This window comes from Corapipo altera, unplaced genomic scaffold, assembly GCF_003945725.1.
Source record: "Corapipo altera isolate COAL_440 unplaced genomic scaffold, ASM394572v1 24, whole genome shotgun sequence".
In the NCBI taxonomy this organism is placed as follows: Eukaryota; Metazoa; Chordata; class Aves; order Passeriformes; family Pipridae; genus Corapipo; species Corapipo altera.
Genome location: NW_020884903.1, coordinates 9,417,818 through 9,435,436, shown reverse-complemented (window position 1 = coordinate 9,435,436; position 17,619 = coordinate 9,417,818). Strand labels below are relative to the sequence as shown.

Below are 17,619 nucleotides of genomic sequence, written 5' to 3'. Positions count from 1 at the left end.
CCTCTCTCCGCCCGCGCCCCCCGCACCAGTAGCGTGACCGGCGCTCGTCACGTGGGGGGGGGCGGAGCGGCGGCGGGAGGGGGCGGGGCACGAGGGCAAGTCCCGCCCCCGGGGCGGCAGCCAACCCGAACGCCTGCCTTGAGTGGCATCTCGCTCCGCCAATGAGAAGCCGGTGCGGAGGGAGGGGCGGGGCGGCGGCAGCGGCGGGCGGTGATAGGCCTGCGGTGCGGGCTCGGCTGGTGCGGGAGGGGTGTCGGCGAGTTGCTGTTGCGGAGGTGCGGGGACTGCGGTGTGGGACAGGACGGGACAGGACAGGACATGGTGGGCTCCAGCGAAACCGGCGGCGAGTCGTGGCGGGGCCGCTACTACCGCCTGGAGGAGGTGCAGAAGCACAACAACAGCCAGAGCACCTGGATCATCCTGCACCACCGCATCTACGATGTCACCAAGTTCCTGGACGAGGTGGGTGCCCGCGCTGCCCGGAGCGCTGCCAGAGCCCGCGCGGTGACCCAGGCGGGGCCGGGGCTGCCCCAGGCCGGGCTCCCGTCCACCTACCCCGGCCCGCGGGTGCGGCACGGCGGGAGCCGCCCTCGGAGCCGCGATAGCGCCCTCGGGAAACAGCCCCGAGGCGCCCCCGGCCTCCTCTCGGGCGGCACAAACCCGAGCGCGCCGGCCCTGCTGCCGTGTGGCCCGCTCTTTGCCTTAAACCTTCGGCTTCCGAATTTCGCGGTGAATTAGCAGGAAATGAGGACAACGAGAAAAAACGCTGGAGTCAATCTTAAGGGCTCAGACAAGCAGGCTGTCTCTGTCAGTGTTGGGTGCCAAGAGTGGGGCGGTATCCGTCTGCCTCTTGCTGTAGTGCGCCGACTGAGAGCAGGATTTAAAGTGGGAATTTAAAATATGGCTGGGACCCCGAGCCATATTATCTCGTGAACGAAAAGGTCAGCAACTCCTCTCTTCACACTTTTACAGTGTGTGTTGTGTTACAGAACAGGAGGGAAACTTCACAAAGTGGAAGGAAAGTATCACAACACCCAGAATATCGCAGGTTTTGGAGTTACTCTAACAGTCACGGAATCACAAAATGGTTTGGATTGGAAACGACCTTAAAGCTCATCCCATTCCAACCCACCTGCCGTGGGCAGGGATGCCTTCCACTAGACCAGGTTGCTGCCAGCCCCATCCAACCTGGCCTTGAACACCTCCAGAGATGAGGCATCTGCAACTTCTCTGGGCAGCCTATGCCAATACCTCACTACTGTAATTGTAAAAAATTTTTCCATATATCCAATCCTTGGTAAAGACACTTGGTCACAGTGGCTTGTGTACATATCTGCCAAATGAATACATCATGGGTGACCTTAGTCCTGTCTTTTTGGCCGGACATGGTAGACCTGGCATTGCATACAGGCAGCCAGGTTCAGAAAATTAACTCAAGTGTTGCTCCGGGGTCTGTGATCTCACTGCCACCCTAATCTGTTCAGTACCAGCAAGGCAGAGGAGTGCTGCAGAGCTGCACGAGTTCAGACTCTGGTGTGGAGGACTAGAGTCAGGTTGAATTCCTTTGGTTGTGTTTTACTGGGTTTTTCTCTTCCCCAGTGAGCAGCTGACGTTTTTGATCTCTTATGGACAGTGAGCAGTTGGTTTAATGATTGATAGTCATGGTTAATAAAGCAGCATTTTAGTTACTGGACTAAAACATTCTTCTGTAGAGATGCAGAAGTATAACCACTGAGAATTTTTTTTCCGTATTAAATGGAGCTGGGATTTAGATATTTTGAGTTTTCTCCCTTGTTCCCATTATTCCCAATTTGCAAAGAATCGCAGAATCAATTAGGTTGGAAAAGGCCTCTGTGGTTATTGAGTCCAGCCTATGACCCAACACCACCATGTCAACTAGACTATGGCACTAAGTGCAACATCCAGTCTTTCCTTAAACACCTCCAGGGATGATGACTTCACTACCTCCCTGGGCAGCCCATTCCAATGTGTAATCACCCATTCTGTGAAGAAATTCTTCTTAAAGAAGACCTAGCATCCAATTAAAAAGTGTATGGTAGACTTATATTAATTTCTTAGAAGATACAGTTCAGATGGGTAGAGACATGACAGATTTCAAACCTCAGTAGTTCTGTAGCACTGTCTTTATTTTTGTGCTTGTAAACACTTGCAATTCAAAGTAGAAACTGAGCATTTTGCAAAGAGAGGTTTGACAAGCAATTTTTCAAAGGCAGTGTTGACACAGGTAGTATTTCATTCTTAGGTTGTGTGTCAGTGCAAATTGTTTGGATTTTCAGCAAGGTGGGTTGTGAAACTGATTTACTGACTCTTCCTTGATTATTTTTCATCTAGCTCTGCCCTGGTCTTCTTCATCCTTTTGTTATGGAAATCACTGGTTATCCAGGCAGGGCCAGTTTATTTTCAGAAGCCCTGGAGGGGAATGAAGCTTTTCATGTGTAGTTGTTCTTGAAACTTGATTAGTTCTGATTGATACATTATTGTATTGTATAATGTCCATGTATAATGTCCATATTGGGCAGGGGGAAACAAAAAAGCCCACATCTCAGAAAAACCCCAAACCTAACACAGCACATGAAAAAAAAAACACTTGACAAAAAAAATTCAGGATCTAATGAGCTTTTTAGTTTAAGTAGTTGGCACAGCCTCTTCCTTCAGTACATGAAGTGAAACTGGGCAATATTAAGAGGTACTGCCTTGTGTAAATTTTTCAAGAGGATCTTAATTTCAGCGTTCAGGACAACATTGATAATTCAGCAGCATATCAAAAGAATTCAGTTTGTAAGCATTTAAAGAGTTGGGTTTTTTGGACAACTGGGGAATTTCTTAAGACACTCTGGTACACAAGGGTCAGACTTTAACCTCACACTAAACACCTTGCAATAGAACATGGCTGGTGTTGGAGCTGAAATTTTGGAGTCATTCTGAGATGATAAATCAATGAGATTGTTGAAAATAGTTACTTGAAGTATCTAAGTGAAGCTACACTCCTTGGGAAAGCTCTTGAATATTTTAATGTTCATTGTGTTGGTGATTTTTGTAATATGAAACCCTTGGATTAAGATATTTCATAGGGCACTTTTTTTTTAACCTTCTTCGAATGCTTTTGATACTTGGTTAACTTATTAAGTGTTATGCTAATTCTTTTGACACTGTCAGACACCCTGAGGCATTTACATGTGACAGCTGAGGAGAAATTGGAGCTAGCCTCTTGCTGGTTCACTCCAGAGTACAGTAAACCCTTCTCCAAGTGGGGATTATGTTAGCTGTTTCAATAGCAGTATTGGTTAAACTCAGGTTTATTTATTTCTTGCAGCTCCTTGCAGGAGTAGAAAAGCTTAATATATTTTAAGAATTAAATGTGGGCCACTAAAATTCAAGTCTAGTAGCACTGAAAAGGATGCACTGCTAAAGCATCCCCTCACTCATGCTCTTCACAAGTACTAAATAAGTAAAAGTATCAGTTTACAAGGGAGTGAAGAAATGGGAACAGAAGCTGACCTCACCAATCCCACTTCTTAAATCAATAAGGAATCTTTTCAGCTACTGCATTAACCTATGGAAATATTTTCATGTTAATAAAGAAGTTGAAAACTTTACTGTACTTCCGTCCTGAAGACACCTTGGATGTTCTCACACTTAATAAGTGAAAGTGTGCTGCTGCTTTTTACTCCATTACAGTGCTTAAAGGGTGTATTTCCTCTCTCGAGCTGGTGTCTTCACAGAGCTTGTAGATATTTAGTGGAATGTTTGGTTTTTAGGAACCATCAGCCTCTGTGAACACTTGATTGAAGTTAGATAGTAAATAGACTGGGGGTGATGACGTGTATGTGTTGAGAGTGGTGAGGCTGAGTAGGAGCAGAAGCATCGCGTGGCATGACCCATATTAGCTTGGCAAGGCTTCAGAAAGATCACTTGAAATATAAAGTGCTGAAGGAGGAAACAGTTGTGTACTTCGACACCTTACCCTTGGGGTTACTGAAGATGAACATCCCAGTAACTGCTTTTTTATCTTTTTTTTTTTTTTTAAATGGAAGATATTGGGGAAAATTCATAACTTGAATATTCATCTCTGAATTTTCTTTGATTATCAAAGTGTAGGATAGGAAGTCAAGGGACCTCAGCTTTTGGAGTGCAGTATTTAAAAGGTTTAATTTCTTTGGCATGAAAGACTATGCTTGAGAACGGAAACTTGTGCGTTACTTCTGTCATTCAAAGACTGTCAGACCTGTATTACAGAAAATTTGGGAAACCTTTTAATAGTTTCAGGTCTTGCAGTTTAACCCCAGAGAGTACCTAAGTACCATGCAGCAGCTCACTTGCCCTCCCGCCCTGTGAATGAGGAGGAGAATCAAAAAAAGGTGAAACTTGTGGGTCGTTATAAGAACAACTGAAATAAAGTAAAATATAATAACGATAATTGTAATGAAAAGGAGAGAGAGGGGAATAAAACTTAAGAGAAACAAATTATGCACAATACAGCCGATCACCACCCACTGACTGATGCCCAGCCTATTCCTGAGCAGAGATTGGTGGCTCACTGCCAACTCCTCCCAGTTTATGGATGGAGTGTGATGTTCTGTGGTGTGGAATATCCCTTTGGCCATTTTGGATCAGCTGTCCTGGCCATGCTTCCTCCCAGCTTCTTGTGCACCTGCTCACTGGCAGAGCACGGGGCACTGAAAAGTCCTTGACTTAGGGAAGCACTGCTTGGCCACAACCAAAACATCAGTGTGTTATCAACATTATTCTCATGCTAAGTCCAAAGCACTGCGCTGTACCAGCTACTAAGAAGAAAATTAACTATAACCCAGCTGAAACCACAGTAAGGTCCAATGTCACTTAAAGGAAAATAGCTACTAGAAATGCATGTATAATCACAGCAGGATCTCATGGCTATATCTGTATTGCAGATAATTACATATATGAATAACATTAAATATCAATTAAAGGACTAAGTATGTTGGCAATGCCCTGTAGTATTTCCCCATAATTTTAATAAAGTAATCCCTCTAGTCAGGCTTTGACATCAATCTAATGAGCTAAACAAGAGTAACTGGGCCTGTAAGAATGAATGGTCAGTGTCTTGATCTGCTTGCTGATGTGGTGAGGCTTTTCTGGGAACTCGATTGGATTCTTTAAGCTAGGCAAAAAAGCTGACATGTATATGAACATCTCTACCAGAGAGGAGATTTTTGTTCTGGAAACCAACTGTGCTATGCATTTAATATTAATCTAATACAGACTTTTTTAAGATTACTTCAATTGTTGGTGGTCTCGGAATTCAACAAAAAACAATATTGGTCAATAAATTTATTTTTTTTCCATAAGGTAAGAACTTGTAATTTCACAGCACTTTTTCTAAACAGCATGGACAGATCTCACTAAATGTGTTTTGTAATGCTGATAAAATGAAGTGCAAAAAGCAAATATTGTTTTACTGTGTCAGGATGAAAAATGTTCTTTCCCCTATGTGGCAATAAGTTACATTCATTCAGTATGATGGTATTGTGGAAGAGTAGCATAATGCCTGCCACGTTTAAAATAGTGAGCAGCTTACATTGAAAGGTGCCAGTATTAGCACATTTGAAGTCTGCCAGTGTACCATATGAATTGCTATTGCAGAACCTTCTAGTCCGAGGCTTAAACCTTGCTTCCTTAAGCTCTGATGAAGCTTGCAGGAGGATTTGAAAATGCTTTGAGAAATAGCACTCTTTTTTTGCAAAACACAGCAAGCTGTAACTGTTTTGTAAGTGGGGAAATGGGCACTGTTGTGGTTTAGCCCCAGTACCCTGCAGCCCCTTGCTCACTGTTCTCCTGGCCCCCCCCAGTGGGATGAGGAAGGGAATCAGGGGAAAAAAAGGTAAAGCATATAGTTTGAGATAAGAACAGTTTATTAACTGAAATAAAATATAATATAATAATTGTAATAAAAAGGGGGATGATAACCCCGGCCCAGCCTGTTCCCAAGCAGCAATCTGCAGCTCCCAGCCAGCTCCCCACAGTTTATATACTGGGTGTGGTGTTCTGTGGCATGGAATACCCCTTTGGCCATTTGGATCAGCTGTCCTGGCTGTGCTCCTTCCCAGCTTCTTGTGCACCTGCTTACTGGCAGACCATGGGACACTGAAAAGTCCTTGATTTAGAGTAAGCACCACTTTGCAGCAACTAGACCATCAGTGTGTTATCAACATTGTTCTTGTACTGAATCCAAAGCACAGGACTGTACTAGCCTCAAAAAAAATGAAACTCTATCACAGGTAGAACCAGGACAGGCACCCAGCTACTGGGTTTTTCTTTTGCGCTTCATCTAAAACCCTAATGATGGTTTTCAGAAATGCACTCTCAGAGAGAGATCTTCTCTCCTAGGCTCCTAACATTTTAAATAAGCAGACAATTTCTGTCCTGTAACTTAAATGGGTGATGGAAATAATTTGGAGGACTCTCTTCAGACTACACGAAAGTGCCCTTGAAACAAACAAGCATTTGTCTGTCTGTCTTGCATAATAAAGCTGATGTTCTCTGCGTGTTTCTGGCTCTGTCCCTGCCCCCTTTCTGCTTCTCATCCCTGTAGTGCAGAAAGTGAAACATGAATTTGTGACTGCCACTGATAGAGACCTTTGCTAATCTCCCCGTAAGTTAAATTGGACCCTAGATTTTATTCCTCCAGTGCAGGAAGGGAAAGGGGGCAGGAACTGCAAATTAAGGTAGTTATACTTTACTAGTCTTGAACTATGACACTGAGAAATCTGCATGACTGTAGCAAGGGGGAGAAGAGATAGCATTCAGGATGAAGTAACTTGGACTTTTGATCCAGATGAGAGCAGCAAGATTAACTGCTTACTTGCTTTATCTAAAACTTTCTATTGTGCTGCTGTTAGGAATTAGTTTATGCTATGTACTAGCACTGGATTTATACAGACATCTGTTATGCATGTAACATTTATGTCAGTATATTGGGAATGTCCTAGGAATGAGCTAGGCTATCTTAATTTATCAGCAAAAGCTTTTTCATTCCCCTTGAACCCCAGTTTTACCTGCAAGAACTCTTCAATTATTTTTATCACCAGGATTTTGGTTTAGGAGTCACTATCTGTGTAGTCTTGTGGGCTTTCCCGTTCCAGAGTCTGTCCAGAGAATCTTCATTAAAGTAACAGTTCTGGTAGTAAGCTTTGTTTACCCGGCAGAAGCATGAACAAAGGCCTTGGATAAACAAACTTCGGGAAACTCATCCAACTGTGGAAAATGCTCAGCTTTTGATAGAAAAGTCAGTTCCTGCCCTTTGTGTGAGACATTACAGTTGCTCCCTTTCATTAGGGGAGGTGAAATATTTTCATTAATTGCTTGTATTTTGTGCTAGTTGTTTGCAGAGGGTTTGTAAGTTTGTATCCTTAACTAGAGATGCCATCTAAAAGCAAAGTGTTTAGTTTCAAAGTACTTTTATCTATGTCTAGTAGGTTACTAGCAGCATCTGGAAGATAGCTTAAGTTTGGAACTCTGTGTGTGATTCTCTGTACTTAGGCTTGCTTATGTCAGAAAAAAAAAATTACGTTTTCCAGCTCTGGTGGCAGAGGTCAGGGTGAAGTTGTCCCCTTCAGCTGATAAGTGATAGACATTTAGAGGGTTGGTAGAGAGGGTTGGTTGCAGTCACTGTGGTGACACTAATATTGTGGTTTTGTAAACAGAGGGATGAGTTACTAGTTACACCAAAAACTGGTTCTACAGAGAAGAGCTGGAGTGCCTCAGTGATGCTGCCCAAAGCTACGTGATTGCTTTGTAGTGGCACAAGGGAGGAATTTGGGAACACAAGTTAGTACACGATCATTCTGCAGCTGGCAACCAACCTGCAAGCAGTTTGTTAAAGTACTCTGTGGAGTAATTTTAGATGCACTTATATTGGTAGGTGTCCACTTGTTTAGTTGGCTGGTGAATTTTTTTGGGGGAACTAGTATTAACAATGTGATCTTGATGACTTGCTGGGGTAAGTAGTATTTTATGTGCTTGTGTGGGATTGGTTTCATTGCAGTGCATGAGTATGAGTTTACATGCTGCTGGGGCTTTATGGGATGTTTAACTTTGGTGCCTTTTGCTGCTAGTTGATACCTTGTTTGCTAAGCATGTTTTCCAAGGAGTTGTGCCACCTCTTCTGCTGAAGTTGCTACATATATTTTTCTATTTTGGGGAGCACAATTCTTTAGAATGGTATTAAAAAACCTAACCTAAACAAACCCTCCAAACCCATGTTGCTGAAGAAATTATTTGAAGACTTAGTTGGGTCAATACCTGGGAGAGTCTATTAGACCTAAGTTCTTTAGTACTGTTTCAAGGCACTGAACTTGAGTGATCCCTAAACTTTTGTCCAGTTCTTTTCCTGAATACTTATCAGAATGGATTCAAGGGCAGGATTTTGGTAAGCCTGCCATATTTGCACGTCTGCTTGCATAATCTTTACTCGGTATGCACTCCTTTAACCTTTTTTGGATCAGTTCCTGTGTCTAATCTCTCTATCAGTTGCTTAACCTTACTTTTGCTTAGTCATGGTAGGAATCCCTTACCTTAAGAGCTGTGTATCTTGGCTCTTTAAAAAGTGTTGTTTTGGGGTTTTGGTGGGGTTTTGTGTGTTGTTTTGTTTTGTTTTTTCTCCTCCGCTTTCATAATCTAGTAAAATAAATGTCTGCCTTTACTTCAGATATTCAAGTTTTGGAGTTCTGGTACTCCTGGAAACTGGTAGTAGTAGTGTTTTCTTCATCTGTATAAACAAATCTTATATATATTGGAAGAGAAAGTTCGATATGAGATTTGAAGTAAATGCTAACCTGAATTGCTAGACTAGCAGGAATGTTTATGCCATTTATTTTAATCTACTGGCTAAGCATAGCCTTTCTAGTCAGCTGTGTTCCAGGCAAGATGACCCTAAATAGTAGAAATTTTAGATCCTGTAGCCAGAAGTATTAAAAACTGAATTGAGGCTCCAAACCCTTTTATTTCCTGTGCCATTGGTAAAGAGCTAGTATCTATTCCATGGTTGCCTTAATCCAAGGCAGTACTAGTAAGTGTTTTTAACTTGCTTACCTAATCATTCCCTATGTTTATATAGTAGTTGCTTACTTGAAAGTTGAGTGTTGAATTTTGGGCATGTTACTTTTCTGTTATATGAATAACTTGAAGCTGAGGAAATTTGCAAACAGCATGTGATATATCTTGCTGTATATACAGGCAGAGTTATTTGATGGATGGAAATGTGGAACTTCATAAAATCCCAAAAGTGCATCCTGGGGCAGAATAATAGTTAATGGAGAACAGGAATTTAGGTTAAGGGAATGGTGATGGAGTGAGGTATTAGAAGGTACTGGGAGATGATGTCCCTACGTCTCAAGGTTTTGTCAGCGTTGTGGGTTTGGGATTCCATAGTCTATGAAAACCAAATTGCTATTCTAGTGTCTCATATGACTTTCAGTTGTGCTTAAACAGTTCCAGCGTAGCTGACTTACTTGATATTCGTACATTAATTTCTTTTGGAAAGGACCCTTGAAAGTAATCTGGCCCAACCCCCAGCACAGATTAGAATTAAGCTGAAGGTCAGGTTCCTTAGCACCTTGTGTAGAAAGCCTCAAAGGATGGAGATTCTCTGTGCTACCTTGCCAGCTTGTTTTGCCAATGCTTGGTTGCACCTCTTGTGAACAGGTTTTTTTTTTATATCTTCCTGGGATATTCTTGCTGCAGCTTATACATTTTGGCTTTTATCCTTTTTGCTGTATAAAGCATTGCTTGGATAAAAATACACATTTTCTGCGGAAGTCAGAACACAGACTATAACTTTGGATAATAGCTGGGCTATTAAAATACAGACTGATCCCCACACAACAGTTTAATGCTTTAGTTGAAAGGGGTAATGCCTCTTTCTACTTTGCTACCGATGAAATAGAGACTTAGCTTCTTTGGTTTTAGCTTCAGAGGGTACATGAAACTCTCTAGTTATTTAGAAAGACTTATGTTTTCTCTAGAAGGTCTAGCAGTTGATTTTGCCTTTTTTTTTAATTTTATAAATGTAAAAATGAATAATTTCCAGTTCTAGAATGTGAAAATTTTAGTAACAAATTCAAACTCATTAAAAATTGCAGCACCCAGGAGGTGAAGAGGTCCTCAGAGAGCAAGCTGGAGGAGATGCTACTGAGAACTTTGAAGATGTTGGCCATTCCACAGATGCAAGGACGATGTCAGAATCTTTTATTATTGGGGAACTTCATCCGGTGAGTGTGTGAGAGTATCATTACTTTTTTTTTACTGTAGTGTTTTTCCATCTAGTTATTTATCTGGTAATTTACTTCAAAATCAAGAAGAACTGCTAGTTTGGTTGGATGCCCAGCCTGCAGCTGTTTGTGGATGGACCTGGGCTGGAGACACATTCCCCCAGTGTGAAGAAATTTGATTAATGTAGTGTAAGGATGGTCACAGTTTTGCTGATTTAAATTGTCTTACAGCCTACTTCTTGAATAAACTGAATCATGCTATATTCCATGAATATGGAATCGTGCTATTTCTGGTGTACCCTGTCAGTTTTATAATGAAACTCTGTAACCCTTGAAGGTGATGTGTCAGAATGTCTAGACCTTTTCCTTTGTCAGGATGCAGAGTGACTACTTAACAACCACTTTCACACTTTCATCATTGTAAATATATATCTGCCAGGCTTCCATCTGGATCTAAAAGTACAACCCTGGCTCTTTGTATGTATGTTTAGAAAATGGCTATTATAAGTGCTGTACTTCTAGTTTGAGGCTCTGTGTTCCTTCTCTCCCATTTTAAGCTGTATCAGCGTTCCCTACGTGTGGTTGTCAGGGTTCTTTCTGATCAGTTCCCACCGGATCATCTGTCACTTCTTCTTTTCTATACTGTCCATACCATTTCCTGTACTTTTAACAAGCACCTTTCTGCTGTCTCAAGTTTTGAAGGATGTATTTCTGTCAACGGAGCTGCTGCCTTGGTTTCCTTCAGCTATGCCTTCTGTTAAACTCTTCCACATCTTAACAGTTGAAAACCACTGGCTAGAGGTTTAGGCTGCTAGTGTGCCCATCTGCTCTACTTTACTGCCCGTTTCTGCCTCTTCTCTTTTCCTCTTCTGTTTTGTGTGTGTTTTGTCTTGCATTCCAGGTAAACACCACTGTCTTGAGTAGCCTATTTCACAGTAAGATTCTTGAACTTGTTTCAGTCTTATGTCCTCTCTTGATAAATGTTACTAGTGTAGCTTCTCTTAATCAGAAATAACTCAGCTCTGATGCACATTTGTGTCCTTGCAGATTTGCCACGTATTTCAGATGGCAGTCAATGCCAGTAGCATTGTTCTTAATCTGGCTATCAGTCCAATTCTTCCTTGTTTGGCAAGTGCCTGTTTTCATTTGATATGAAACAAACAGCTTGGTAGTTTAATGTAAGATGCAGCACTGACAAGACTATATACTGTTGGACTTTTATGTAATGAATGTGACTATGCCAAGTAAAACTTCACAAACTTAGGAAAGATCCGTAGAATTTGGGACCTTTGGTCCAGTGGACATTGGACCAAAACTATTTAGTTGACTTTGCCCAATGATACCAGTAGACTAGGTAGAAGTAAACTAATATGACTGCAATCAGTGTGTAACCTAAGGTTATGTGTACTCTCTAGAGACAAAAGAAAGGCAAAAACATGGGCACAAAGAATAATAAAATTTGTTGGAGGCTCAGGTTTCACTTCTTTATTGCATACTGGGAAGTATTGTTTAAGGAAGTAATCTTGTTTATGGTAGCTCAAAATCACACACTGACATCTGCTCTCTTGCAAGTGTGCTTTTGTCTAGGGAAAAATACTTACATCTTAACAGAATAAATTGCCAGTGGAATTTAGTGATAAATGGTGTGGGTTTGGGTTTTTTTTAATGCTTTTCGATTTTGTCTAAATGTTTCCTGCTTGTTTTCCCCACAGGATGATAGACCGAAGCTTCAGAAACCAACAGTAAGTGTCTTTCTTGAAATGCCACATTGTTTCTTTTAGGCAATAGGAACAGTGTCTGGGTAAATGGTATACCCCCAGAAATAAAAATAATTGAGCTTGATTTAAGTGTGGTGGTTCAGGTTATTAATTTCTTAAACCTGTTGTTACGGCTTCAGATTATTCTTCCTCTTAAATGTTATTTTCTTTAATTTGTGTGGCTTCAAACCAGGAGGTTACTAAGTGCGATAATATTATACCATAGCAAAAAGGTGACTCTAGAATTGCTACTGCTGTGTCTATAGAGGATGTTTGCTCAGGGCTGGCCTACCAGTACAGCAGTGTGCTTAGGAAATAATTAAACGTTATTTTTAAATGAAGCTTAGTAAGAATAGGATCTTACTCTTGCTGTTTGAGAGATTGTTTCTTAAAGGTAATCACTTTTGTAATATCTACGAATCATATAAATTGGTTAAAAGGAAGAAAGTAAATTTTATATATATAAATATATGAAGAAAGTAAATTTTATATATATAAATATATATATGTATACACACTCTGAACCATTCACTGTAGCAATTATTAACTTTATTATTAATTAAGGACTGGAATTAGTACGCTAATGAAAATAAGAAATGGAGTAGTTGCTGGAATTCTGAGCTTCTCATCAAGAATAACATCTGCATTCAGATTTCTTTTGAAATTCAGGGCAGTTTCACTTAAGCTGTAAAAGGAGAAATGATAAATGAGAAACAGACTGCCCAGTGCAAGTTGTAGATAATCCTTTGAGTAAGCTCACCGAACAAGTACTTAGAATATTAATTTGGCCAATGCATAGTCAGTTGGGAGTTAAGATGTATCCAAATAGCTACCTACACTACGCTTGTTTTTCGTCATTCCAGAAGGAACTTGAGGTGCTTTTCTCCAGCAGGATGTGTGGCTGTAGAAAGACAGTTTCATTTTGCATTGTACTCTGGGTGGGTAATGTGACAGGTTGGGTGGGTTCTGTGCCCTGGCTCTCTAGGAACTGTCAGAAGGCCTTGGGCTTTCAGATGTCCTGCTTGCCCTTGCACTGTATTTAAAGTAACCCTCAGTGTTCGTACCCAGTGTCAAAGAGTAAAAAAAAGAGTTTTTTATGAGCTGCGCCCTATTTCTCTTACTGTCTTGGTGTCCTCTAGGGAGGAGCCATCCCCTAGCCCTGGATGTGCCAAGTCTCTTGTAGAAGGTGTTAGCCCTGACAGTGTGGGCACAAGCTCTTCCATGCTGTTTGGCTTTGGTTTTTCACTGAGATGTTCATAAAAGCAATATAGATGTAATTACTGAGTCATATTCTTTTAAACATGGTATTTGTCACATGTAAACCTAGGAAGATTTGAGTGCTTGCAGAAGTAGTGTGCTTGGACCTTTGAGAGGATGTTGAGAATCTTTCTTCAAATCAATTTCAAATGTTCTGATACTGAAGTAATTCATTTTTCAATGATGGATCTTGTACCACCAATGCTTAGATCTTTAAAATGCACTTAGGGTCATGTTCAATTAGAATTATTCAAATTAGTAAGCCTTCATATAAATTGTGCAGACGTACCTATTTGGGATTTGATCTTGTAGTGCTGCTTTCTCTGTGGAAACTGAAAAAGAAGTTCAAGGCAATATCAGAAACAGCTATGACAATTTGACTGACACTAAATACCTTTAGATGTAAATTAGTAGCTTTTTTCATGTAGTTTCAATATAAAAAAATATTTGTGAGTTAATTCAGAGTCTTTTCCATTAGATTTTAGTCAAGTAATTGATTTCTGTCTTTTTGGTGACTAAAACTTTTCAAATGTAACCTGAGGTTCAAGTTAGCTTCATGGAAAATTTGCAGCAAAATTTTTCTTGATGATATTGGTTTAGGAACTTGATGCAATGTTGGCTGTAGAAACTACTGATAGCTATCTTCTAATACAACAGAACTGTTACAGGAATTATGAGAAGATGCTTTCCAGATGCAACATTGAGTTGTTTCTAAATTAGTCCTACTTAAAGAGTTTTGAGAAATTGAGGGACTAGTTAGGATGGAGAGGGGTGTCTGCCTGATGTAAATATCTTCTTATGCTTTACTTTCCAGGAAACTCTTATTACCACTGTTCAGTCTACTTCCAGGTACAGTATGACACCTTATGTCAGTCTTGAAGTTCTCTGTGACTGTGTTTCTAAAGCTTAGAAAACTGAATAGCTTTTAACTGCTAGAAGCTTAGATGTCGGAGGATGGTGTATGAAGATTTATGTTCTGTGTAGAGTCCAAGCTGGCATCTACGTACCACAAGTATGTCAGCTTACTAGGTAGATATTTTTCTCATGTTGACATGTGTCAGTATCTACCAAATGGTTTATTTTGCACAGGCCTTTATTTCTGAAGTCTACCATGTGAATGGAAGGCACTTAGTGCCATTGCCAACTATTTTACTGATGTGGATGCCTTGCTTTTAAAATTTGCTACTGCTGTTGTGTCTGAGGGAAATAAGAGGATTCTGTGTATAAGAAGAAGAATGTTTCAGAATTGAGAGGGGGTTGGAAAACACTTTGGAACACCACTGAATCAAACTCTGTAAAGTTATATCCTGCTGACAATTTCCTACTGCTGAAACCTCAGAGCACTGTTCCATGCCCCTCTGGGTCAGGAGCTTGGGTGATTTTTAAGTGTCATGTGATGCTGCTACTTAAATCGCTTTTGAATGAATGATATTCTGGGCAGCAGGCCATGACTTTAAACATGTCTAGGGTTTTACTCTTCTCTAGTAAGCAAACTTCTTGTAAGCTCTAGTACAAAGCCTTAACAGTACAAACTTTTTTACCTGTGTAGAGTATTACTGGCAAGCCCAGGTGTTCTGTTGCCCTGAATTTTAAGTATTTATTGGAGTGGGGAGGAAGGACTTCTTTAAGCAATTACTTATTTTTTCTTTTTTTCCTCTTTTCTAACTTGCTGGTTGTCACTTCCTAAACTGATGTTTAAAAATCTTCCTTCTAGTTCGTGGTCCAACTGGGTGATCCCAGCAATAGCAGCAATTATTGTGGCCCTGATGTACCGTTCCTACATGTCAGAGTAAGCGCCTTATGGAGAGCTAACGCAAGAAGAGAGTACGTTCTCTGGAAGAGAATATAAACAATCCTAACCCAATATGTTTCTGGACGAAAGCCTCATGTCTGAAGAAAAATTCAGCTTTTTCAGAAAACTGAAAAATTCTTTTCTGCTGTGCACTTTTCTTAATGTTGCCTTCTGATGTGCTGCTCTGAAGTGATAAAAAGGCAGCATTTCTCTTTTTGTATAACAATTTTATTCTCTAATGAATTATTGGATAACTGTATTGGTTTCTATGTTAGAATATTGTTTTATATGTAACACTGATTCTGGTTATTTCTCTTTAATCTGTAATGGGGTCCATAGGACTCTCTTTACACATACATTTTACAGCTTTAAATGACTACCAAAACTGTGTACATGTATTTGTCTATGTACACAAATTAACTTAAAAAATCATGTTGTCTTCTTAAATGTAGTATGTTTGAATGAAATGCAAATGAAATGTAATGAATAAAACTGAGTGGAGTAGTGGTTATAGGTGCCTGTAAGCAGTTGGGCCCTACCAGTCAGGCTATAATGAGCTGATTTTTTTACATTTCTTCTGGCATCTGCTCTTATAGCTGTTGTCGATACTCCTACTAGCAAACTGTTCTGTTTGTATCGTGTTGAAAAATTGAGGTGAAATATGAAAGTCAATGTTTGGCCCAATTACGTCTGTCTCACTTATGTGAAAAATATGTATTTTTTTCAAAAAAGGCAGAAAAAAGTAACTGCTACTAAACAGTACTACTCCTGCCAAACACTCAGGTGACTGTAAAATTTGTTCTGGGACTTTCAGGCTTTGGTAAAATCTTTAACTTTGTCATGTACATTGTGAGCGGGGAAAAAAATGATAGATGAAATCTATTTCTGACTCTTCTGTGATGTGCTCCTTGGTGTTTTACTACAAAGAGATGACTATTTTCAGCCCTCAATATACAAGATACCTGAAAGTTTGCATTTTGTGGTGAACATTTTTAGTCATGTGTAAATGATCGTGAATAAAAGTTTAACTACTTACACCTGCTGGCTCAAACACGTTCATTTCAAACTTTTTGAAGGCCTTGAAAGGGATGTCATATCGGGACACTTTTCAGAAGTACATGTTTGATGGTGCATCCTCAAAGTCAGGATAAGTTCCTAATTCAGGGAAGTGTAAGAAGTGAAAAAGTGTATCATGGAACAGTGGCATAGATAGGCGTTTTCATCAGCATGACCTTAACACCAACTAGTGACTTAGCAGTGGTTTGGCCCTGCAAGCTCTGCTTTACTGATATTCATCAGGACTTGAAGCACTATTCCAAGGGCTGCTACTTGCAGCACCAGGGAGGATATGTGCAGTTTAGGGCCAGTGTCAAGCCAAATCAAATTGGAAGACAGTACACTCTAAACATGAGCTTTAAAAAATAGATAAATAAATAATTGGGGGAGGGAAAGTGCTATGACTTCAGGAGACTGTCTTTTGCATGTGTAGGAATATGTCAATACAGGAATCCGTCAAGAATTTCTTGCTGTGGGTTTCCTTTTGTGGGAATTCCTTTACTGTTATAGCAAAAAAGGTTATCAAATAGCTTCAACTAGAAAGCATTAATTATTTTGTACATTGGTATTCATGTGTACTGTCAGATTTGGTTTATGGTTACAGATGTGCACTTACAGTAGATCCCATCAACTTCTTTATTTTGCTAATTTTAACTTGCAGTATAAATGGCAGTGCCTTGTGTCTAGCATTAACTTATTTTGTCCTGGTTTTGCCCTAGATTTTCTTCTGAATGTAGTGGAAAAGAGTTTAAAAATGCAGGCTTTATTGATGTTTTTACAGATAACTTTTAGAAAGGATATAGTAACTCACAGGTGGTATATAGAATCACAAATCAAGTTTCAAGTATTGAATTCTCTGTGTTTTTAAAACATCATTCAAGTCTATATTCCTAGGTGAGGCAAAAAAAAAAGAAAAAAGGCAACTTTAGATAGCTTAGCTTCACCCTGCCAAGAATTTTAGGCTGGGATAAGTATGTCTGCATCAGCAAACAGGGTAGTGCAATCAAAGTGGATCCATAAGGCAAAACACTTGCAGTGAAAGGCCTTTTTTCCATGCTGTGTATGTTTTTTGAGTTTTAATATGATACAGCTCTGTTTGGATCCCACTTACTGGATATTCATTTATGCAATACTCTGGAGTAATGATGCAAACTCAATCCCATCTAAAAGTAGTCAAGCTGGCATGTGCAGGGAATTTCTACAATGTGAACCAAAAGCATTGTGAGAGGAGGTAAGTAGGCAATGCTTCAAAAACTGATACGAGTTAAAATACTAATGCACAGCTTGTTCCCTGTAGTGGGTCTGTTTGTATTCCCCTCTACTGGTGCGGATATAAGTTGTTCCTCAGAGATACACATTCCTTTCAGATTTTTAAATGTAAACTGGTTTTGTAAACTGATATAAGTGTGTCAACTAAAAAAAAATTTTAAGTCTTATTTTCCTCTTAAATATCCTAAGGTTAGAGTTGCTTTCCTTAGGGTTGTCATAC

The 17,619-nt window shown here is 40.1% G+C and overlaps 1 protein-coding gene across 1 annotated transcript; it reads left to right on the top strand.

Moving 5' to 3' along the window:
• The first annotated feature begins 146 nt into the window (after window positions 1–146).
• LOC113950751 (cytochrome b5) lies at window positions 147–16,111 on the top strand. The gene is given in 6 exon segments (XM_027650953.1): window positions 147–253; window positions 255–462; window positions 10,140–10,268; window positions 11,981–12,010; window positions 14,097–14,131; window positions 14,997–16,111. Coding segments are annotated over 6 exon segments (573 nt in total). The 5' UTR covers window positions 147–161; the 3' UTR covers window positions 15,076–16,111.
• The last annotated feature ends 1,508 nt before the right edge of the window (window positions 16,112–17,619 follow it).